The 26077-nt window shown below is 37.0% G+C and overlaps 1 protein-coding gene across 7 annotated transcripts in view; it reads right to left on the bottom strand.

Annotated features, from left to right (window-relative positions):
* MACROD2 (mono-ADP ribosylhydrolase 2) overlaps positions 1 to 26077 on the bottom strand; it is a 1951733-nt gene that overhangs the window by 779565 nt on the left and 1146091 nt on the right. For all 7 annotated transcript variants that reach the window (XM_082428622.1, XM_082428620.1, XM_082428619.1 and 4 more), the window contains exon 6: positions 5428 to 5549. In XM_082428622.1, the coding sequence (XP_082284748.1) occupies positions 5428 to 5549 (122 nt within the window). The remainder of the gene's footprint in view (positions 1 to 5427; positions 5550 to 26077) is intronic.

The raw sequence follows: 26077 nt of genomic DNA, 5'->3' as shown, positions 1-26077 counted from the left end.
AGTACCTTATTTCTAGATAATTATGTGACTCACTTTTCCTTCTTCTCTATTTAAAAAGTATCTCCTTTTAGCACAACTGGAAGGTCAGTGAAATTTCTTTGTACTCCACTTTGTTTCCTGTTTCTCCCAACCTCCCTTCCAATTCTCCCTCAGGCTGAGGTGCTTGGTACTTTTATTATCCTCTAATTTACACTGCCAAAGTGAAAAGTAATTTGATAAATTTCTTCAAATTAAGGTATTAGGAAATTAATCATCTGCTGATCTCCTGAGTATTTGCATTTTAAAGGAAAATTGCAGAGAAAGAACAACTCCTGACCACCATAAATTACTCATTAATTACAGAATTTCAGGCTTCCATGGGCAGATATTTAAAAGTGATGAGAGAACAAGAGAGTACTCTCAAATCATACAATGGACATGACGATCTGGTCTATTTATTTGTCTGGATGGTCAGGAGATTGAGACAAATTATATACTTGAAGGTAAACATTCTATCCTCTAGGTCTTAGGAGATATCTAAAAATGTCTTGGAACACAGTAGGTCTTATTATTGATTAAATAAATATATGATCATATTATTTGGTTTACCGTCAGCAAAATTTTGAAGAATATATTCCTTCAGAGAAATTAGAGTAAAGCAGACATCTCTGACCCCTCTGCTGTGATACCAAAGCCCTTGGCTTCATTTTGGCAGAAAAGTGGTACCATCAAATATTTCACTTATTCACAGACATTTCCCTGGCCCACTTGCAGGTAGGCAGGACTATGTGAATAGTTCTGGGCAATTAAATGGAAGCGGAAATTACGTGTTGTCACTTCTAATCTGAGACAGTAAAATGTTTATGCATGATTTTGCAAAGTTCCATGGCTGAGGAGGTTGTCAGCTCCAAATAGCAGAGCCCAGAGACAATGTGATGCCTATAAGCCAGGGTCTCTGAATGTAGGCCACTAAGATTTTGAGGTTATTTGTAGGTGTAGCACAGCCTAGCTGATCCAGACCAGTAGAGTAATACATTCCCTTTATGGCATTTACCACACTGCCTTATAGCCACTTGGTTACACATCTGCTACCCCATCTTAGCTAGTTACTCCTTATTTATTTTTGTAGCTTTATTGTAAAACAACACATAGTGGAAGAAAACATGATAACGTAAGAGTACTTTTTTAAGTTAAAAATTAGACTACAAATTTAAGACAGCTGCATGTGGTGACAAGATTAGTATAATTCAATTCAGTGCATCTACTGAGCAATAAAGGTTTGTGGCATGTTCTATGCTGTCAATACACACATGAGTTGGTAATATTAACAATGATATTATTAATGATTATGAATAAGATGATATTAATTGTTATTAGCAACATTAATAGTTTTAATTGCCTAAACACAGTAGTATGAGATAATAGAAAATATATGTTGGTTTCTGTCCCTAGTTACTGGCACAGAGCTCCTGAAACCTTTGTAATTTCTGAAGTGATAAGAACACTGGGAGCATCTTTTTTTCAGTATTTGTCTTTGATCCCGTGCCTGACACAGGGCTCCTAAAACTCTTGTAAATTTCTAAGTGATAAGAGCACTAGAGCTTTTGTCCAAATGAATTGACTCTGAGTGGGCTTCTGGATGACTTGAGACATGATTAGAAGCCTGGAATTTTCATTCCCATCCCTCATCCTCCAGACAAGGGAGAGGGGCTGGAAATGGAGTTAATGATTGATCATGCCTATGTGAGTAAGTCTCCATAATACCCCAATAGTTTGGGGTTTGGAGAGCTTCCAGAGGGTGCACACATCCACACCAGGAGGATAAAAACCCACCCCAACTCCATGGGGACAGAAGCTCCTGTGCTCCGGACCCACCCAGACCTCGTCTTATGTATCCCTTCAACTGGCTGTTCATCTGAATCCTTTATCACATCCTTTGATAAACTGGTAAATGTATGTAAGTGTTTCCCTGAGTTCTGTGACCTGCTCTAGCAAATTAATTGAACCCAAGCAGAGGGTCGTTGGACCTTCCAATCTATAGTTAGTAGGTCAGAAGCATAGGTGACAACCTGAGCTTGCAACTGGCATCTTAATGGTGTGTGTGAAGGGCGGGGGAGGGGTGGCAGTCCTGTGGCACTGAGCCCTGAATCTATGGGGTCTGACACTATCTCCAGGTACACAGTGTCAGAACTGAGTTAAATTATAGGACACCTAGGTGGGGTTGCAGAGAGTTGCTTAGTGTGGGAAAAACCTCCACACATTTGGTGACCAGAAATGTCATGAGTGAACCATTCTGTGTGAGTAGTAAAGGAGACTAACAGGGAAGGAACACACATTAGGGAAGAATGAGATTTTTCCCTACATAGGAGGAAGAAAAAATTGAGATTTTCCTTTACAAATATACTAACTGGGTACTTCATGATAATTTATTTCTGTATAAAAACATCAAGAAATGATATGACAATGTCTAGAGGTCTGGGTTTCAGAATATCAAAGCAAGAATGATCTCAATCTCCTAAATTTGCCAAATCATAAACTGTGAAAATATCTTACACTTGAAGTAATATTATCAAATACTTTTATAGAGAATACAGTTTCCAGTTATTTTACATCCATTATTTCAACTGATCCCCATAATAGCCTCATGATTTAGACAGTAATAATTTACTGATTCTTTGTATATGGAAACTGGGGCTACAAAATACTGACATGACTTTTCCATGGTCACACTAAGCTGATCTGATAAAAGGGTTTATGAGAAATTTTCTTTGACATGCATATAAATGAGCTCAAGTTAACTTTATTTTCCATCTTGCTAACCAGGATTTTGATATCAGACATCTCTCCCCATCTACAGTAATGTCTATAAAGTGGAAGCCTGTACAATAAAAGATGTATCCAGTCATGATAACATTTCTAAGAATTTTCCATTTCCCCCCATATGACAAGGATTTGATGACATTAGCATCATTATTTTTTTTTAATGTTGGTCAAGAACATGACATTCCATATAAAGTAGAAAGCCCCATTTCCTCCTGCAAGAAATGAAAGAAAGACAGCCACCATGGGGAACAGTATGAAGGTTCCTTTAAAAATAGAGTTACCATATGATCCAGCAATCCCACTCCTGGACATATAGCTGCAGAAAACTATAATTTGAAAATATACACACACCACAGTGTTCATAGCAGCACTATTTACAATAGCCAAGACATGGAAGCAACCTAAATGTCCATCAACAGATGAATGGATAAAGAAGATGTGGTACATATACAAAATGGAAAGCCATAAAAAGAATGAAACAATACCATTTGCAGCAACATGGATGGACCTAGAGATTATCATAGTAAGTGAAGTAAGTCAGATAGAGAAAGACAAATACCATGTGATATCACTTACATGTGGAGCATAAAAAAATGATACAAATGAACTTATTTATAAAACAGAAACAGACTCACAGACACAGAAAACAAACTTATGGTTACCAAAGGGGTGGGATAAATTAGGAGCTTGAGATTAGCAGATATACACCACTGTATATAAACAAGATAAACAACAAGGTTCTACTGTATAGCACAGGGAACTATATTCAATACAACATTGTAAATCAATATTGTCCAATAAAAAAAAAAAAGAAAAGAAAGAAAGAAGCAAGGAAGGCAGATTTTTTTTTAAGAATATGAGACCAGATATTCGATGGCAACTCCAGTCAACCACATAAGAACGTGGTGATTAATTTACCTGGACATTTTCCTTCATATTTTGCAGATATTTTCTATCTCCATTTTTATTTACTAATATTGCAATGACTTCAGTTTAGTGCCACCACATGCTAATTTTATCCAAGTAACATGTAATTAACCCCTCAAAGTCATCATCAAACATGGTAACATAGAATAGACCTAATTCCAATCTCAGGATGACTAGAGTATCACATTGTAGGGCATCTGATAAAAGTAAATTTAACTTAGTCGATAATTCTTCCACTGTTTACCTCATGGTAGCAAGTACAGTAACAGCAGATGTGATTATTTTAAGGTCATCATAGTCAGGGATGTTTATTTTTTCTGTTAAAAGGATGGGTGATGTTTTTACACTGTTTCTAATGGGCTAGTCTCTTCTTACTTTTTATAGACTTCAAGAAAATCATTAGAGATGCCAGTGAATTTGTTAGCAAATTCTCTTCAGGTCTCAAGGTCCATATTTCCCAAGTTGGAAACTTCTATACATATCCATTTTTCTTAGCACTTCAGCCCCATTTGCCTCTTTTAATCAATAAGCTATATTGACAAAATTTTAATTATTCCCAGAATGTGCACATCTGTTTTGATTTTTCTTATTTTCCTTTAGAGAACAAAATGTGTCAACTGGTTTAGTAGCTTACTTTGCTCCCTCTTTGAACTTCAGCTTTCTCCTCTAAGACAAAATAGTGTCTAACTTATTGATTCATTTGCAAAGAGAAATTTTTTAAAAATCAAAGAGTGAAACGAAATATCTAGCTCTGTCAACAAGTAGGCAAAGATGTAAAAGGCAGTATAATTGGCTTGGAAAACAGTTGTCTTATTTTAAGCAAACTCACATTGGAAAAGGCACTTCATAATTATAATCATGCATGAAAAGTACAGCAACCACCCAGGGTTATCTAAATGTGCCTGACTCTCAATGCTCCTTCATGCAAATAATAAAACCACCACTTCCGTGAACTCGCAAGAAATGCTGATCCATTCAGCGTGCTAAGAAGTCAAGTGTTTAACTATCTTCCTGTTCCATGATTTCAGCAAGGTTAACATCTATCTGAAAAACCCAAGGGATTCTGCCCAAATTAACTTACGATTGCGTATTTACACTCTCATTTTTCTCATAGTTTTATTTTACTGGTGTAATTGAGATGTAATAAATGTAGGGCATGTTGCAAAAGAAAAGCAGGTGAATAAATACCTCCAAATCCAGCTAGAGGAGACCCCCTTTCATCTCAGCCTACTGCTAAGGAAATACATTAGATCCACATTTTCTGAACTCTCCCATCTAAATTGATAAAACTAAGAAGGGATGTGGCATACCCAACTACAGAGTATTAGTTTAGGAAGACCAAAATCAATCTAAAAGAATAACATCTTTCAAGTTAAAACACACACACACACACACACACATACACACTCACAAACATTTTCTTCAAAAGATAATGGCAACAGGGAGAAAATAAATTAGATGTGATGGTTCCAGTTCTGGGACTCTATACTTTTAAATTCTAAAACAATGAGGCAAATATTTAGGGCATACAAACGAGTGGAGTCATGATAACCGATAGACTACATCACGTACTAAGGTCGTTAAACTTAGCTTTTAGAATTATAGAAATGATATTCTACCCTCATTTTGGACAAGATTGATTTTCCAGTATATAAAGGCTGAAAAAGAATAAGAAATAAGAAGCACAAAAGTACTTACAACTGATCGGATGTTATTTTCTTTCACCAGTTTCAGAGATGATTTATAGCAATTTGCAAGGTCTTCCTTGTGGGAACCATTAATATGGCCTCTGGCTATTGGTCCTACGGTATGGATGACATCTGTAAATGCAAAAGGAAGGAAAAATAGGATAAGCAAGATATTTTTCACTTTTCACATAATTGGTGCTTTATTTATTTTAGGTATTTGTGTTGGAGCTTGGAGACAAGCAAGCTAAGAAATACTGATGATGCAAATGCTTCTCTGGTAAAAGATTTTAGATAGCACAGCTTTTTAAAGTAGGCAATTTTCCAGGAAGGTGATAATTGTGAAAAGGAATCCCCTACCAGTAAATTGTTCCATTGCTACTGGCCAGATCCAAGCATAACAGATTATAATATAAGGTGTGAATAATTGGCACGCTGGCAGAAGACAAATCCTCAGTGGGAAATAAACTGAGAAATAGTTGCCTACAAAATGAACATTCTGAATTGACGTGGGAAGGAAGTACCAATGTTACACATCACTTTACTTGTAAATAAGACAATAGTATCAGGCATTGTACACAATAAAGAAGGGCAAGTTTCTGGAAATATGTCAAAAGAATTTATAATAATCAGTAATAACACTAAAAGGGTTATTTTTTAATTTAATTTATTTTTTAATACAGCAGGTTCTTATTAGTAATCTATTTTATACATATTAGTGTATACATGTCAATCCCAATCTCCCAGTTCATCACACCACCCCAACCCCCCGCTTTCCCCCCTTGGTGTCCATACGTTTGTTCTCTACATCTGTGTCTCTATTTCTGCCTTACAAACCAGTTCATCTGTACCATTTTTCTAGATTCCACATATATGCGTTATAAAAGGAATAATTTTTAAACATCCCTACCAATTGACAATGCAGTCTACTGGTCCTCACACACGTGAGGTATGCTGGGGATAATGGTTCCTAATAATTACTTAACTTCTATTTTTCACTATATTAAAACTTTCAAAAATCAATCTGTACTTTTCATCCTCTATTTATATTTAAAACACAAAATTAAAATTCTTGTTTTGGCATATAAAACCAGCCATTGTGGTATACATAAACATTTAAGTTTAGGAACTTAATTAAATAGAACTGCCCTCATTTTAAGTCAATAAAGGTTGTAAGAAATAAACCAAATTTTAATCCAAATTACTTGAAAATGCCTTGTAACTCCTGCTTCTCAGTCTTATCTGTTAATCTGGATTATAAACTCATTTAAATGATGTGAGTAACAATAACTAATCAACTTTGATCAAAAAAGAAATTCAGTCATTAGAATATTATAATGAAAATAAATGACTTGCTTTGGCTAATCAGCACCACTTAATTTCAAAAACAGTAACAAGAGAATAAGAATGTTTTACCAAAATGCGACTATGGAATAGTTTTAAATTGTATATGAAATTTAAATAGCAGAAAATAAATTACTAAGAGAAAGATCTTTGTTAATTGTCTGCTAAATGTTGAGAGTATTATTTAATGTTGAGAAAATCCCCAAATGTTGATTTCAACTTTTAATGACTTTAAGCAGTATTTAAACCCTTGTCAGATAATGTTGAAGATGATATCTTGTGATCAAGATAGGCAGAAACCTCATTAGTGAGTTTATGCAGATGTTATTTCACAGACAAACCTGGCTTTAAAGTGAGAACCGCTACGACATATTAATAGAATGAGAGGATAAAGGGAGATTAGGTTGTATTTAGCAAAAAACAAAACAAAACAAAACTGCACACACACACACACACACACACACACACACACACACACACACTAATATTTCTTTTGTAATAACAAATAAGAATTGCAACAGGATTTCCCAAAGCAGGTTCAGTAAGATATGGGTTTAAAGGTCAATTAAACTTGGGGATCACCAGGTGAGATTAAGTCAATCAGTTACCTTAGTGTAGGGTTCCTCTGGACACTTAGGATACTACAATGAATCGTGAGTCTCCACAAGGGAGGGGGTTGATGAACACAGAATGCTCTGTTTCCAAAATACATTTGACTAAACCTAAGGTCTGCAGAGTCCCTCATGGGCCTAAGTTTCCACAAATTAACCTGTGCCCTGTTATTCCAGGGCAATTTTGGCAACCCACCCCCCTTGCCATTGTTGAAGGTGAAATCTATGTTTTTTGTTTTTTTTTTGTTTTATTTGTTTTCTTAAACCTCATTCCCATTGCCTCTGTCCATCAAATACCATAGAAAAGAGCAACAGGATATGACCTTGGTTTCCTTATTTTGTGGATGGAGAAGGTCAAGAATAAATGCCTCTTATCCAGGTCATAAAGATGTGTCTACTTTTGCCAAGTGAACACAGGGCTTAGGGGCATTAATGGGAAGAAAAGAGGGAGAGAGACAAGTCTGTAAGGGCAGGAAATAATGACATAATAAATAAATGTTCCCTTTGTTTTCTCCCTTAGCCATCTTTCACAAAACTTACATGGAATTTTTGAAAAATTATTCCTTGCATTTCTTCAGTTCTCCATTTAATTTAAGTCTGAGGACAAACAGCCAATAAAAGAGCATCCTCAGCATCAAAATATTGATCTCTGTTGGTTATGCTCTGTATTAAATTTACAGCATCCAAGATCAAGTGTTATTATCGACCAATAACACGACCTCTCAGATCCACAAACCTGGAGGTGAATCAACGTAAGGCTCGAAAGGAAATTTTCTTCATTATTTTAATTGTTTATAGTACTTATGGGTGACTCTTTCACACCAAGGAGTTCCCCCTTTTCCTGTTATAAAATTCAGTCAGGAGGCCTGCCTTCTGATTCCAGCTCCAGCCCTGACTAGTGGAGTAACACCAGATGAAGCCATCCTTTCATTGGTCCCTGCCTTGGTTTCCATATCCACAAAATGAATCAGCTGCTTAGATGATCCCTGTGGTCTCTTCTGTGCTTGTGGCATCATTAACATTTAACCTTGTAATGAAGACAGATGGAGTACAGAATGATGTCTGGGCAGTTAAGAGGACTTTAAACACTGTTAAGTGGCTCTCAAGCTTTTTGAGTATAAGGATCCTCTTTTTCATATCAAAAGTCTTATGGTCTACCCCTTCACAGTAGTAGTTTCAAAATCCACTGATGGAGAACAAGTTAGAGAAAAACAGCTATTAAAACTTCAATGATGCTTTGTATTAATTTACATTTTATTAAACACAATACAATCTTCAGAGTGGACATATGCATGTGAGACACACGAGATACAGGCATTCAATTTATGGAATTATCTTACACATGAATTTGTGGATTCCATGGTATAAATAAGATAATGTAAACAGTAGTGTTTCATCTGATGCCTGGTACATGCAGACACTCAAGAAATGCTAATTATCAGCAGCAGCGGCATCCCAGGCATCCTGAGCACACAGGCAGGAATGGCAGTTACCATCTTTCCTCTGGTGTGGAAAGAGCGCTAGACCGTAAGCCCTAAGATCTGATTATAATTGTCAGAAGTCCCAGATCTGTCACTAACCAGCTGTTGACCTTGGGCAAGTCATTCTTCTCTTTGGGCTTTGGTCTTAAAACCTAAAAGAAGGAGTTGAATAAGATGGCCTCTAAGATTCTTTGCAGCCCTCAAATGCAATCCCTCTTCTACATGTCTATCAAGAATTAAGCTATAGGTTCTGAGTAGTCTAATTCACTATTTTCCAGACAAACGAACATCAGTCATGGTTCAATTTTCTCCAACATGCTTATACAACGAAATGCAAACTGGCACCATTCCCAGAGAGAGTGGTTTAACCATATCTTTCCAAATTACAAATGTAGACTCCTTTTGGTATAATAATTCTATTTCTAGGAATGTATTCTGTGGATGATATGCTTGGAGACAACCTAAATGTCCATCAATAGGGGACTAGCGAAATAATTGTACATTTATACAATGAAACATTATGTTTCTGTAAAAAGGACAATGAAGGTATTTATGTATGAATATGGAAAGATATTCAGGATATATTACTATGGAAGAAAAAGAAAGAAACAAAGAAATAGAGAGAGAGAAAGAGAGAAGGAAGGAAGGAAGGAGGGAAGGAAAGGAGGGAGGGAAGAAGGAAGGAAGAAAGGAAGGGAGGAAGGAAGGGAGGGAGGGAGGGAGGGAGGGAAGGAGAGAGGGAAGAAAAGAGATGCAGAAATGTTAAGCATGGTACCATTAGTGTAAAAATACCTCCACAGGTGTAGAAAAGAATGCATATTTGTTTTAGTTAATATATGCATAAAATATCTCTGGGAGGATAAACAAGTAATTAACAGCAGTGGTTAACCTATGAAAACTACAAGGATAGGGCCAAATATGGGAAGAAGACTTTTCACTGTTTACTAATATTTTTGATGTTCAAATTATGTGAATGTGTTACCTATACAAAAATTAAATTCAGTATTAAAACAAAGATCATATGGTTAAACCAAGTTCCTGAATTCCATCTTCCATATTCCTACAACATATAAAGACTGTTAATGTGCTTTCTAAAGATGATCTTATATCACTATAAATAAGAAAATACACTTAAAAATATTTACATAATTTCAAGGGATTTAAAATAATAACTCCACTAGGTATATTTTTCTTTTATTTTGCTACTCTCAATAATCTTTTTATATAAAACAATTATTTTCAGATAAAAGTAGGGTTTAAATGGTGGGAAAAATGGCATTTTTTACCTATATGGCTTATATCTATATTTAAAGTTTTACTATAATTTTAATATGCAAACTGAGTCCTAGATACCTTACAGTGAAAATGTAGGACAGGAACATATTTCTCAGGTATCTCAGTTACCAAAGAATTTTGTACAATGGTCAAGAATTTTTAGAGATGAAAAGGACAGTAGAGAAAATTTAATCTATTTTCCCTTGCTCAATGGATCCATAGGAGAAAGAATTATGCCCAAAGTCACAGATCAATGTGGGGAGACACACTATCACAGAGACAATATGATTATGAATAAACTTTTCCCAGTGTGGTTACTTATTGAAGGAAATGGCATACATTTGTATATATAAAGTTTGTCATGCTTATCATGAATTCCATTACTTTAGCCTCATACTTTGTATACATGTAAATTCTGATTGGCTATTGCTGTGCAAGAAATTACCCCAAAACATGATAACTTAAGACAACAACAACACTTTATTATTTTTTATGGCTTTTCTGGATCAACAATTCTGAAATGGCTCAACTAGGGGGTCTGGCATGGAGCCTCTCATATGGTTGTAGTTGGGTAGTGGCTGGTAGTGGAATAGTGTGGGTTCCAGTAGCTAAGGGCCGGCTGGCCAGACATCTCTCCCTCTTGCTGTGGTCTCAGGGACCGGCCAGACATCCCTCCCTCTTCCTGTGGTCTCAGGGACCTTCCATGGGGGCCAGTTTGGGTTTCCTTATGGAAGCCTCAGAACAGTCAGCTTGCTCACATGACAGCTCAGGGCTCCAAGACCAAGTGCGCCAGAGGTGGAAGCTGTGTTATCCTTTCTATCCCAGACTTGGGAGCGACACAGTGTTACCACCGCTGTACCCTGATTGGTTGCAACTGTCACAAAATTCCACCCATTTCAAGTGGAATCATACAGACTTCACCTCTTTATGGGAGAAGCAGCAAAGCATCTGTGGACATGTTTTAAAACGGGCACAATGAAGGATTCCCCAGACACCTGGGGCTTTTTGGGGGTTAGCATGTTTATCAAATACCAAGTGTTGTGGTAGATAAATAAGATATCATAGGAAAAACTGATATGATTATTTCCATGCAGTCATTCATGAAAACAGTATGGAGGTTCTTCAAAAAATTAAAAATAGAACTACCATATGATTCAACAATTACACTTCTGGGTGTTTATTCAAAGGAAAGAAAAACATCTCAAATAGATATCTGCACCCCCCCTGTTCACTGCAGCATTATTTACAACAGCCAAGATATGGATATAACCTAAGTGTCCATTGATGGATGAATGGATAGAAAAAATGGGTTTTATATATATAAACAGTGGAATATTATTCAGCCATAAAAGTGAAGGAAATTCTGCCACTTGTGATAATATGGATGGGACTTGAGGGCATTATGCTAAGTGAAATAAGTCAGAGAGAGGAAGACAAATACTGTATGATCTCACTTACATGTAGAATCCAAAAAGAAAAAAAAAAAAAAAAAACCCAGCAAACTCATAGATACAGAGAACAGATCGATGGTTGCCAGAGGCTGGGGGCAGGAGGGGATGCGTGAACGGATGAAGGAGGTCAAAAGGTACAAATTTTCAGTTATAAGATAAATAAGTCCTGGGAATATAATGCACTTTATGGTGACTATAGTTTCTAATACTATATTGTATATTTGAAAGTTGCTAAAAGAGTAGATCTTAAAAGTTCTCATCAGAAGAAAGAAATCTATTTCCAGTATGAAGTTCTCAGACCTATTATCTTAATAAGTCCACTGCTGATTTAATTAAAAAATCACAGCTAGAGAAAGACTGAATATGAAATTAATATGCTTATCAATTATAAATACAATCTAACTTGGAGATCACAGTACGCTTGTAGCTCCTAGACAGAACTGCCTGGCCCAGCACTAATTTTGTTGTTTCTTCTGTCTTAAAGTCTGGCAGGAACTTGTAGGCAAAGGAAAGGGCAGGGATGGCTGTTACAGAATCAGCATCGTATCTCACTGTGAGCAATGAAAATCAGGTTGTTTCCCGGAAGTGTCCAGCTCCACATTCCAGAAAGGAAGAGCAGCCTTCATGTACTTGAAGCCCTTTCTTACACAACTGAGGAAAGCCAAGAAAACAGCAATGTGGTCTATACATTTAATCAACATCTCAAATGCAAGCCCTGGAAGAGGTATGCAAAATGGGATGGCAGGTCGTTTCGTACTTTATCTGACTAGAGTGTGGCAAGACAAATCGAGCCTGATTTTGTTCATCTATTTCTGAAATCAATCAGCCTATAAATCAGCTCTTTTGTTTTGAAGCTATAACCACCACCTTATGCTCCCCCCACCTCGTTCTATCCTGGGAAATTAGTCTGAAGTCTATAGAAAAGGAGTGTAGGACGGAAGGTTGTCTTTGAAGGGGGTGCCGGAGGGAGCATGCTTTCATTTCCAAATGTGTAAATTGAAAAATGTGCAATTGGAATGCCAAATAAATATTGAAAGCAGGAGAATCATTTACTAAGATTCGATCGGACTTCCGCGTGATAAAACAAATGCAGCAAAAACATTCTGCGAAAAAATATTAGCATAATGAACTTTAAAACAACTGAGGGAATACATATAGGTTGCTCTCATCGTTTTCCATCTGAGAAGCAACTGTGCTACATTCAAGCTGTTAATGAAGAGTCAGACCAGGAGTAGAATCAATTACACGTTGCTTTCATTCACTCCACTCTTGTATTCATAAGCATAATCGGTCCATCTAACAGACTGCATAATGATGTTGTGCCCTGTCAATCATATTCAAATTGCATGAATTTTAAGGAGAAAAACCAATGCACGGAATTAAATTGATTTTCTTTTCTAGAGCTACAACCACAAAACCAAGCACTAAAAGTATTATTTGCAAATCTTACTGGCCAATTTATATGATAAGCACCACCAATCTGCAACCTGAAACAGAATACTTGAAGTTCGGTTAACGGGAAATTGAATTACCACCTGATAGCATTACAAAGTAAATGCTGTCTTTTTTCTCCATATAGGTCAATGTTTTCAGATACACATTTTCAGAGCTTGTTTTTATTATATTTCAAGAAACACTCAATTGTCCATAAGATGTTCCTTTTCAATCTACAGCAGACATCAGTTAGATTGTATTTCAGCTGCAGCATGTTTCTAAATTTGGGTTATTCTCTCATACATTTCTTCAGCTGCATGTTTGATTTCTTTCCATGTTTAGAAAGACTAGTCATACAGCTTTGTGCATGAGTTTGGGATAAACCAGCCCTTAACAATGTTATTTTCTAGTGCATTTTCCTTTGAGTCTGTGAGTTGAGCCTGTTTTGTTAGTTTTCCCTCCAGGGTTCTTGGTTATAAAGGGCTTCTAGTTCACCCTAGTTCACCTCTCTTAACCTCCTTGGTGCTGTGGTTCCTAAATAAAATGTCTACGTCTATGTCTATGTCTAAGATTAAATACACAGTAGCTAAACACCATTTGCATTTTACAGCTGATAAAGGCACACTGAATGCACTGTCAAAGCTCGAAGGAGTACACCCAGCTCAGTTTGAGGTTTGAATCCCATTTTTACATTAAAATGTGACAGTGTTGCCATGTTCCGGGCATCTTGTGCTGACAATATGTTTCATGTTTCATTGACTTCAAAGTTGTGAAGTTTTAAGCTTAAGTTGTGAGGGTCAAGTTTAAAAATAATACTTGAGCAATTTCTACCAAAATGTTATCCTCCGTATTAAAAAAAAAAAAGAAAGAAAGAAGGAAGGGGCAAAGCTCATTTTAAATTTTTTACTAGCTCTACCTCTTCTGCCAAAGGTTTATTTTAGGTCAGTCCTATTGATGGGACTGTGTCTTATTTCAACTGGACACGTACACATAAGGGTCTATTTGCAATAATATAGATTGAAATTTGTATAAAAGGGATATCCTGTGGTCAGCCATTTATAGAATCTTGGAGATTCCACAGGGTATTGGGGGCATCTGCATTACAATAGTGTTATTTCCAACAGAGAGGGGTCTCAGAGAGACTGTGGGAAGCTGAATTTTCTGCAAAATTCCAGCATTTCACCATCATTTTAGAATGAACCAAAAGAGAACACATCCTAGAAGGAAGTGAGTCAAATACATGGCATTTTTAATACTTCAATAGCAGGGGTGAGAGGAGGTGGAGGTCCAGATAGACAATATGACTTTTTCAAGGAAAATAATAATAAGATCTTTGTTCTGGTTCAAGGGATGGATGGCAATTGGCAGCCTTTTCAGAGAGATGCAAAACCAGTACTTTATGAAGACACAAGGGGAAAGTAGGCTTTAAAAATTCTATGTAGTGAGTAAAAATAAATGAACGTCAGTCCCCTCCGCAGGGTAACTCTACAAATGTGCAATCTAGGCTGGGACTGAAGTGCAGAGGGGTCAGTGTGCTTGTTTGTCAACAACCTTCCTTTAGAGCTCCCTTGCCACCACAAGTATGGACTAGAAAAGCTTTTTTGCAATCATTCACTTAGTCATTAATTCTCTCCCTTTTTAAATAAATAAATCCACTAAGTGCCAGGTACATAAGGTAATTGCTCTGTTCACTCACACCAAACAGGTCTTGTGTTTTATCTGACTACAGGCCTTTCCTAGTGTCAAGAGAACCCCTCCATCCTTGCCTCTCAAAATCCTTCCATCCCATGAAACTCAAAAAGAATTGACCTTCCTTGAAGATATGATCCATGAACCCCACTACATGAACTAAACTGAACTCAGTTCTCCTCTTCTGGTCTCCAATAACACTTCCGCTTGACCATTTACATGACTTTTAACATGAACATTTCTGTACACACAACTAAGAAGATTCCATCAGTCAGAGCTCTCCAGTAACACAGTATTCTGCCTGAGGAGGCAGGGAATTTCCTGTCATCAGAGGCAATCAATATGACTATGTATGCATCGAGATTCCTTCTAACTCTGTGATGTTATTCTGTGTTTCCTGTCTTCATGTAGAGACTACGCTTCCACCGCAGAAAACATGACCAATCTATGTCTGAGTCTCCTGCAAAGCCAAGAACTCTATGGGAACAATTGCCTAATAGATAATTAGTGAATTTGTGAGTGATTCAGTAAAAGTTGGCCTGATATAATCAATCTAATCAGAGATGATAAGCTGGATTATAGAAAACAATGAGGTGAAATGGACAGACTAGACTGAGCAAGCAATGGAATGTAGTTTGGTTCAGATCATTCAACATAAATTTTTATAGAACTAAGAATCTGTTTCTTCACAGAAAGACTCAGCAAAGCCTGATCAAAGATTTCCTAATAAATGCACTACAATTAAAAAAAGAAAAACACACACCCACACACACACAATTCTAATACCATCACACTTTTTAGTGAAAGCTATAAGATTCTTTCCCAAGACTTCCAACAGAAAAAACAAAAAGAGTGTGCAGTGACTCCTTTGCCTTTTTCTGCAAGAGATAATTAAATGCATTTTAAAAATGTGTCACTTCCCTCATCTGCACATGGTTCATTTTAGAATAAATTGGCTTTGTTCTAGAGATTGGTTTTGGCTCTCAAATCACAAAATGGAAAATTGCAGATTCTCTACATGTCTTCTCAAAAAATTAATGGGATCACTTTTTGCGTTTCTTTAAAAAGTGACATTTGGGTATAATGAACCCACCTCTCCATCAAAATAAACCAGGTTTAATTTCTCCCTGAGACCAGTACATTCATAAGACACCACTGGACTACAGCTACTCCATACATTTACACCTGTACTCTTTTGGGTTGCACTTTCATGGTATAAACATCCTCACAAGGCTCTACACCTAATTTTCTAGAGGAACACTTGTATTTAGAAAAGACAACTGAGAAGGACAGAACATTTTAAGAATTAGATTAACATTGATTCTAAAAGAAAGAATACATGGAAATTTCTATACTGTGAAGTTGCATTTTTCATGAGTTCACTTATACAAATTCAACAATATGAACAAGGGGTTAGGAGGAGTGAGAATGACAAAACATTTAAATAATAAGGACTATTTCACTAAACATTTCCACAATGAGTGTTTGCTCTAGCATGAACATGAACTTACATTGCTGGACTCCAAGAGATCAGACTGCATTCCCACCTACCTCTCAGACATGATTGGCTCTGTGCAAAATAGAAGCTGTTTTCAAACTTTTTGGTTTTGGAACCTCTTTACACTCAAAAATAACTGAGGACCTGTGAGAGCTTTTGTTTTGGTGGGTCATATCTATCACACAAGAAAACAAAAGCACATATACAATTAACTATCAGGAAAATGATGCTATCACATGTCATGTAACCTCTGGAAAACTACACTGCACACTCAAGAGAGAAAGAAAGTGAAAAATGCAAATAATCTCTGAATATTATTATGAACATGGTACTGACCTCACAAATCCCCTGAAAGAGGTATCCCTAAATCACACTTTGAGAATTGCTACACTAGAGCTTCTTTCTGTGCAGATCTAGTAACTAAAAATAAATATCCCCACTTCTAATGGAAAATTGGCACCATTAACTACTTCATCTGGTTCTCAGGTTTGAAGAAACAGTGATCTCTTTCAACTCTATAGGGAAAACCAGACGTACTGGTCTTGTTAAGAAATGGTATTTCTCTGTTTCAACTTTTGTATGAGTTAAGGGATTTTAAAAGAGTAATCTTAACTGAATGCAGTTTTTGTCTTTTGGGTATAAAGATTCTCAATCTTCAGAACTTAATTTCTCTTTCCACTTCTGTGAGACAGTGATCAGATCATTTCTACTCGCCAACTGCTTGAAAATAGAGATGCTCTTCTTAAATAAGCAGTTTGCTTATTTAAGACTAGTCCAGATCTAGTAACTAAATATAAATATCCCCTAAATATAAATATCCAGTCCTAGTAACTAGGACTCAAGGAAGAAAGTCTAAGATGACTGCTACCAGATCAGTTGATTCTAGTAGAGAAGAAAATGGCAGGCACAGCTTTTTAAACAAGAATTCTACCAGACATCACAGGATAAAGCAAAGACAGATCCTTCAGGATCATGCATTCCCAAGAGAAATCATGACAACGGTTTCCTTCCTTGTGCTTCCTTCTTCATAGAATGAGTTGGAAGCTACTAAAGGGAAGGAGACCAGCTAACATTAAACTAGGTTGGCAGGAATGAGAAAGGACACAGATAATTCAAGAAACTTAAAGGTCCTGGCCAATTTTGATGATGGTTTCAAGGTGGGTGGGAGAAAAGAAAGGGAAGAGTCAAAATTCATCCAAAGTAACTCCACTCTGGGTGACTGAGGGGACGACAGAAATGGGGAAATCAGAATATATAGTAATTGAGGCCCAACTTACTGTAGTGCTTGTCAAGTCTTCTAAAAATCTATCCTTAACATAAAAATAAAATGCAGAAAGGGGACAAAAATAAGAGAAGAATTAGCAAGACAAACAAACAAAACTTGTACAGTTGAAGGTAACTAACTTTCCTGTATCAAGGTACTTTTTTTTTCCTTCTTCCTTGCCTATTTGGGTCTGACATAGAATCACTCAGGGGAAGACAAAATATCACTGAGCCTTTCAAACATGATTCATTGTGAGGCTAAGATTCAAAGAGGTCAACATGTGTCTCTGCAAGATTATTTAGTGGAAACCATTAATGTAAAACCACTCAAAGAACCAAGAGATCTTTCCATAGTAATTCTGATGCTAACAATGGAATGTTTGCCTGGAAGCTTTGATAATTAAGCAATGAATACCAGATTTTAAAAGAAAGAAATACATGTAAATAAATAAATAACACCTGGTGATTGATTCTCTAGTAATATACTAACATGTAGGCCAATGAATAAAAATTCCAAATTTTATTTGGAAATGGGGTCATGCTTGAGTGATATGATAATATGATGAGAGAAACAGGCAGAGTAAAAAAATGGGTAGTTTATTATGAGTAGGAAAATATTTTATATTATAGAGAAGTGTCTAAAAATGGTCACTAGAATGTGTAATTATAATCAGATAGAATGATATCAGGGGACTATTACTCAGCCATAAAAAGAAACGAAATGGAGTTATTTGTAGTGGGGTGGATGGACATAGAGTCTGTCATACAGAGTGAAGTAAGTCAGAAAGAGAAAAACAAATACTGTATGCTAACACATATATATGGAATCTATAAAAAATGGTTCTGAAGAACCTAAGGGGCAGGACAGGAATAAAGATGCAGACGTAGAAAATGGACTTGAGGACACGGGGAGGGGGAAGGGTAAGCTGGGACAAAGTAAGAGAGTGGCATGGACAGATATATACTACCAAATGTAAAATAGATAGCTAGTGGGAAGCAGCCACATAGCACAGGGAGATCAGCTCTGTGCTTTGTGACCACCTAGAGAGGGGTGGGATAGGGAGGGTGGGGGGCAGACGCAAAAGGGAGGAGATATGGGGATATATGTATATGTATAGCTGATTCACTTTGTCATAAAGCAGAAACTAATATACCATTGTAAAGCAATTATACTCCAATAAAGATGTTAATAAAAAAAAAAGAATGATATCAGGAAAGAGCAAGAAAACAAGTCTTCACAGCCCAATGGAAAATCCCACTCATGAACTGGGTAAACTTGTGGGAAGTTTACCCACAAGTTTTTACTGGGAAAAGTAATTTTACCTTTCCTCTCCTCTCTGTAAAAACAGAATAATATTTATTTTTCAAGTTCATAACAGGGAATAAATTAGCCATTATATGTGAAAGCATCAAGCACAGTACCTGGCATGTAGTCAGTGATCTCTAACTTGATTGATTATCGTTAGCACTTGTAGTTAATTGTATTCACAGTGTGCATAAATAGGATAACAATAAGCTCTTTCATATTTAATCAGTATTTCATCATTACACTCTCAAAATTCATAACTATTCATAGAAACCGATTATGTCAGAATTTATATTTTACTGGCTTCTTTGCTTCTAATATTTCTTGGATCCCTGGTTTTCTCTTTCTTAAACTCTTTTTTTTTTTCCTCAAATATTTGGGTAATTCTTTCAGAGATAGTCTGTAGCTGGGAATTTTCTAAGTCACTGGATTTTCAAAAGCTTTTAGTTCATTCTCATTTCTGAATGTTAGTTTTCCAGCATATATGACTCTAAGTTCAAATTAATTTTTCTCTCAGAATTTTGACAATTTTGCTTCACTTCCTTCTACCACGAGAAAAAGCTAGTTTGATTTTTACACCTCCATAAGTTGAGCTGGATTTCTTTTCCTCTCCAGAAGTTTTAGGAACTTCCAATTTATACTTGGAATTCTGAATTCTGTCTAGGTTCTTTTAGGACAGGAATTCTTTTTTCCCTTTTAGTTATGAAGTTATTACTACTCTTTCCTTTTCTCCATTCATTCTAGAAGTCTTAATAGATGGGTTGTATATGTCTGGGAGTAAATCTCAATTGTTTTTACTTTCTCTTAAATATAATATTTTATCTGCTGCACATTCTAGACTATTTCCTTGACTTATTCTTTGCATCAGTCAGTTTTCAGCTGTTTCCTTTCCACTATGCATCCCTTCATTTAAAATTTCTGTTCTTGTTTTAACTTCCTGGAATTTTTATTTCTCCCTCTCTTGTTAGAACATCTTTTTCTAACTTCTACATGTATTGAATATAATTCTTTTCTCTAACAGCTTTTTTACTGGATATAAATACTTTTGTTGTCCAGACTAATACTCTATTATAGCTATCTCTCAGTGGATCTGAATTCACTTAACATACACCTTCACACTTTTTTTCTTGATACTTCTAGAGACCCATACAAATTATATGCATTTTCATCACATTGTTATTTATAATGCAAATAATTAATCCCTTGTCAGGGCATCTCTAATAAGAAAGAAAAGTATTTGTAATGTTGTAATTGATGACTGAATTATATAAATAGACATTTTAACAAGGAATGTATTTCTCATGCAGCTAACAAAAGGATTATAGAAATTGCTAAGATCTTCACAGTTTTTTTTAATGTTAAAAGGTATGATTTTATTTTCCCAACATGATAAAACAGCATATGCTTCCAAATTGCAAATACACACACACAAAGATACACAGGAAAAAATAAAGAGAAAAAAAGGAATATATTCCGTGTTTTCATGACTCAAAACATATCCATCCACATCATTCTAGCTATTTCATAGTGCTTCTTTTAGAACTGATGACAACATTCCAAACCAGACCTATTTTAGACCCCATTTTTAATAAATATTATACACTTTAAATAAAAATGGATTACATGTTTTCCAGAAGAGAATAGTTCAAATTTGAAGAGTTGTTTTTAGATACCTAATTATTATGCATTAATTACAAATCCTATTTAAACTACTTAAACTAAAAGCAATATTTATTTTTACCTTCACTAGTAGATCTATATGCCTTGTTACACACTTAGCTCTCCAGAGATATTTAAAGCAGAAACATATCAAGCAGCTGAATTATTTTCTAAAGCATCCTTGCAGTGCAGCATTTTGAAAACACAGAAGACAACATCAATAACATGTTCTGATAGGGTTTTAACAATTTTACTGCTTATTTCATTCTGAAAGACTTATGTCTTAGTTCTCTCTACTACAGTAAATGGACTGCAAGACACTGCTGTATAATAAAGCACAACAGGGCTTCCCTGGTGGCACAGTGGTTGAGAGTCTGCCTGCTAATGCAGGGGACACGGGTTCGAGCCCTGGTCTGGGAAGATGCCACATGCTGCAGAGCAACTGGGCCCGTGAGCCACAACTGCTGAGCCTGTGTGTCTGGAGCTTGTGCTCCGCAATGAGAGAGGCCGCGACAGTGAGAGGCCCGTGCACCGCGATGAAGAGTGGCCCCCGCTTGCCGCAACTAGAGAAAGCCCTCACACAGAAACGAAGACCCAACACAGCTAAAAAAAATAAAATATAAATTAAATAAATAAATAAAAATAAAGCACAACAAAATTAACCTTTCTGGGCTTCCCTGGTGGCGCAGTGGTTGGGAGTCTGCCTGCCAATGCAGAGGACACGGGTTCGAGCCCTGGTTTGGGAAGATCCCACATGCCGCGGAGCGACTAAGCCCGTGAGCCACAATTACTGAGCCTGCGCGTCTGGAGCCTGTGCTCCGCAACAAGAGAGGCCGCGATAATGAGAGGCCCGCGCACCGCAATGAAGAGTGGCCCCCGCTTGCCACAACTAGAGAAAGCCCTCACACAGAAACGAAGACCCAACACAGCCAAAAATAAATAAATAAAATAAATAAATTAAAAAAAAAAAAAATTAACCTTTCTAATGGAATTATCATTGACAATTTTATTGATGAAATAGTACAAAAGTTTCCAAAGGATTGAACCAAATATCTTACGTTATTTTTTGTCTTTTAATGTTCTTATTAAATGGAGAAAAAGTCATAAAGAACACACAGATGCAACCAATTTATAGAATTTCACGAAGACAACTTTGGCCCCTTTCCAAATGTATACTCTGGGCCTAAAGACTCTATCCATGAGGTAGGAATCCCTGGGATTCCCTCAGAGCCCTCACTTAGGTTCTAGAAGCTTGTGAAAGGCCAAAGTCTGCACGTGCTGGAAGCAAATGATGGCATTCCTCTAAATGGCTCAAGTCACCACTGTCTTGGACACAGCCAGAGAAGAATGAGGCCGTATCTGGTCTTGGCCTGGGAGCTGGAGTAAACACACAAGGTTAAAGGAGAAATAAAAGGTTTTTCCTGTTGTTGAAAGAGAAAATTTCCCTTGGACTTTTCTTGTGCTAGAAAGAGCAACTTCCTTCCCAGGACATGGCTGATTGTAGTTCTAGCTTCTGATAAATCTGGCTTTATCATATCATTCCCGTGAAAGCTCTATGGGCTCATCAGAGGTATATGGCCTATCACAAACCACAAACTTTTACTGATATCTTCCTCATTATTCTTTATGACATGCTCCTGCCAACTTGTATGAATGCCTTCACTCAAGGAATAAGGCTTAGAACCAGAGGAGCCCACACCCTGGACATACAGTCCCTCCTATGCCAAGGCTTTGGCTTACCTTCACTTTTATGGGTTTCGCTTACCATGAATTTTCCTACCCAGGGTGAACTCTGTCTATGTTAGAATGCTTGACTGAAAATAAGAGACCTCTGAAGGCAGTTCTTTGGCAGGAAGACCTCCCTGTAGATATTGCTTTTGGCTACAGCATGCCCTTGTTGGGTGCCCTCACTTAATCCTAAACTCTTGCTATGTCAACAAACCACCTTCTCCTTTTGCACCTCCTCAGATATCTGGGGCAGTGGTTCTCAAACTTGAGAGTACATCAGAATCATCTGGAGGGGCTGTTACAACCCAGGTTGCTGGGTCCTACTCCCAGAGTTTCTGATTCAGTAGGCCTGGGATGAGGTGGAGGTGGGAACAAAGAATTTGCATTTCTAACAAGTTTCCAGATGATCCTGGTCCTGCTGGTCTAGGAACCACATTGGTCTAGGAACCAGTTATTAGTCTAAATCAATAGCGGCAACCTGTAGCTCTCTTACAAAAATTCTACCCATGATCTGCTACTTCAGTTTTGACTTGGCACCCAAGGGTCTGACCTTGATTTTTGCTAAATGGATTTACATACCAACTGCACCTCCAGCTATAATCTTTTGCTTATATATTGTGTTAATAACCATGTTCTGTTGACCTGTATGGCCTCTCCTGACCTGCCATGCTCACGTGTTACACACACTAATGACAATCTATAGCTTTGAATGTTTGCATGTAGATAATACAAAAGCAAAACTTGTCCAATCTCAGCTCTAGTTCTCATAAATGATAGCAAAGAGCTACAAAGATAAGAACATTTTGGACAAATATTGTAGTACAAAGAGCTCATTCTGGATTAAATGTCAACAGAACATTAATAACATTAATTGAGGCATTGATTGAAATTATTTAAATTATAAGAAGATCAGGGTGTGTGCACAGTAACTGAGAACAGTGTTTAAAGAAAGCATACTTCTGAGTTAAGCCAAAGGACAAGCAGGCCAAATTGAAGAAGAAAAGTTCAGTTAAGTAAGTAATTTGATTTTGATTTGATTCAAGGAGGGGTCAATGAAGGGATTAAGAAATGGTTGGATAGAGACTGTCCTACAGAGTGAAGTAAGTCAGAAAGAGAAAAACAAATATCATATATTAAAGCATGTATGTGGAATCTAGAAAAATGGTACAGATGAACCTGTTTGCAAGGCAGAAATAGAGACGCAGATGTAGAGAACAAACATATGGACACCAAGGGGGTGGGTGGGATGAATTGGGAGATTGGGATTGACATATATTCACTAATATGTATAAAATAGATAACTAATGAGAACCTGCTGTATAGCACAGGGAACTCCACTGTACAGTAGAAACTAACACAACATTGTAAAACAACTATACCCCAATTAAAAAAAAAAAGAAAAACTTATGTGAAATATATGTAAATTCCCATTTATCTCATGAGATTCCGTGCATTTCTTAAGAATAAATTCTTCAGAGATGAAAAAAAAAAAAAAGAAATGGTTGGAAAGAAGATATATAAATGTCCAATAAGTACATGAAAAGATGCTTACCATCCTTAGTCATTAAGGAAATGCAAATCAAAACCATAATGAGATACAACTTCACACCCAATAGGATGGTTATAATCAAGCCAGACAATAACAAGTGTTAGTGAGTATGTGGACAAATGAGAATCATCATACGTTGGTGGTGGGAATGTAGATGTCACTTTGGAAAGCAGACAGTTCCTCAAAATGTTAGATATAGAGTTACCATATGACCCAGTCACTCCACTCCTAGGTATCTACCCAAAAGAACTGAAAACATACATCCATGTAAAAACTCATACACAAATATTCATAGCAGTATTATTTAAAACAGCCCCTAAGTGGAAACAACACAAATGTTATCAATTAATGAATGAATAACCAAAGGTATACCTAAAGAATGAAATACTATTCAGCCATAAAAAGGAATGAAGTACCGATACCTGTTATAACATGGATGAATCTTGAAGACATTACGCTGAGTGAAAGAAGCCAGTCACAGTAGGCCAAGCATTGTATAATCCCATTTATAGGAAATGTCCAAGCTGCCGAGGAGGGTTGGGTGGTGGGTGAACAGTAACTACTAAGGAGTACAGGGTTTCTTTTTAAGGTGATGAAAATATTCTGAAATTATATAGTGGTGGTGATGGTTGTACAACTCTGTAAATATACCAAAATCACTGAATTATACACTTAAGAAAAAGAAAGAAAGAAAGAAAGAAATGGTTTTGGAACATGCCAGGAAATTCAGGCATGGGGTAGTTAATACATATTTGGTAAATTGCTGTCTGAATACCTGAAATGGCTAATTAATTAATATTGACTGTGTCCAGAATATGCAAAATCATGAAAAGCAACACACTAAAATAAGACTTGGAAAATGGAGTTTGTCACCCCATGACATCTGTCTATGGGGGTACTTATTGTGCAACTGGGAAGGCTCAGGTTGAACTTTTCGATTAGTATCCCATAGGACAGACCCTCTATGACTTCATCGCCTACCAACAACTATTAAAACACAGATTAGGAGAATTACTTGCCACTCAGAACTGCCCATGAATCTAAGGACTGAGAGCCACTTCCATTTTTCAAAAAACTTGCCTGAATATTTCATTGCAAACTAGTCAATTGTCCAAGCACATAAAATGTATGTGAAGGTCATAAATAATAAGCAGAGGGAGATTAAACTCTGCTTGGTATCACAAACATTCAGTTCTCCATCAGATCTGAAGTCTTTAGATGTGGTCATGTTATCCAATCACAGGGCCTTCACCAGAATTACAAAGATGCCATACAAAGTATAATGTTTTGTTTCACAAATAAACTCTATGAAGAACCATCTTTTCATGAGAAGACTTCACTTCAAACACTTGTAGGCAAAAGTTACCATCTTCTTAGGAACTGAAGAAGAATCCTTCCCATATCCTTCTAGCAAGGTTTTCAGAGTCTGTATGTTTTGGCCCTAGCTTTGTTTGCCTTCATCAATAGGCAAAAGTCAGAGGTTTTTAGGTGCGTTTATACATACGCATGTACAGTCAGCCTCATGGACAGGCCAGAATAGATAACTCCATTATGAGTCTTAAGAAATGTTGTGGGGACTTCCCTGGTGGTCCAGTGGTTAAGAATCTGCCTCCCAATTCAGGGGACATGGGTTTGGTCCCTGGTTGGGGAACTAAGATCCCACATGCCGCAGGGCAACTAAACCCACGCATCACAATTAGAGAGAAGCCTGCATGCCGCAACTACTGAGCCCATGCGCTCTGGACCCTGCATGCCACAACTAGAGAAGCCGTTGTGCCACAACTAGAGAGAAGCCAGCCACAAAGAGCCCACACGTCGCAACGATGACCCAGTGCAGCCAGAAAAAAATGTTGTGAAGATTCCTGCACTCACTGGTGAGGTGAGGGGTTTGGATACATCTCCCTCCCCATCTTGCCTCCAAATCTGGGCATAGCCTGTCCTATGAAAAGAGAAGATTGGACTTTCAGAGACACTGAGATTATACAAAGAAAATAACAGCTATTCTTCATTGAATTCTCACCATGTGGCAACTACTGTTCTAAATCTAAGGCTATTTTAATCTCTCCATACCTTTGGTATTCACCAAGACCTAGTGCTGAAAACATGCATAAAAAAGCAAAGATGATCCTGTTCTGCATGAAGATTGAGCAGATGGACTTCTCCCTGTTCCTCCTGTTAAGTGTAGCTTAAAACCTTGGAAGTTGTACATGAAACAAATATAAGAAGACTCTGAAAGGTGGCGAGAAAAAGGCAGGCATTGGGACTTAAGGACTGACATGGTGGTGAATTCACTGGGTTTTCTTTTTGCTTCATATATCCTGGATTGGGTGCTGGAGGAGCCAGGAACCTGGAAATGCCAACAAGAGGAGACCAAA

This window comes from Balaenoptera physalus (assembly GCF_965194825.1).
Source record: "Balaenoptera physalus genome assembly, chromosome: 16".
Classification (NCBI taxonomy): domain Eukaryota; kingdom Metazoa; phylum Chordata; class Mammalia; order Artiodactyla; family Balaenopteridae; genus Balaenoptera; species Balaenoptera physalus.
Note: the sequence above shows the minus strand (reverse complement) of the source record. Positions and strands in the feature narration are given on the sequence as shown.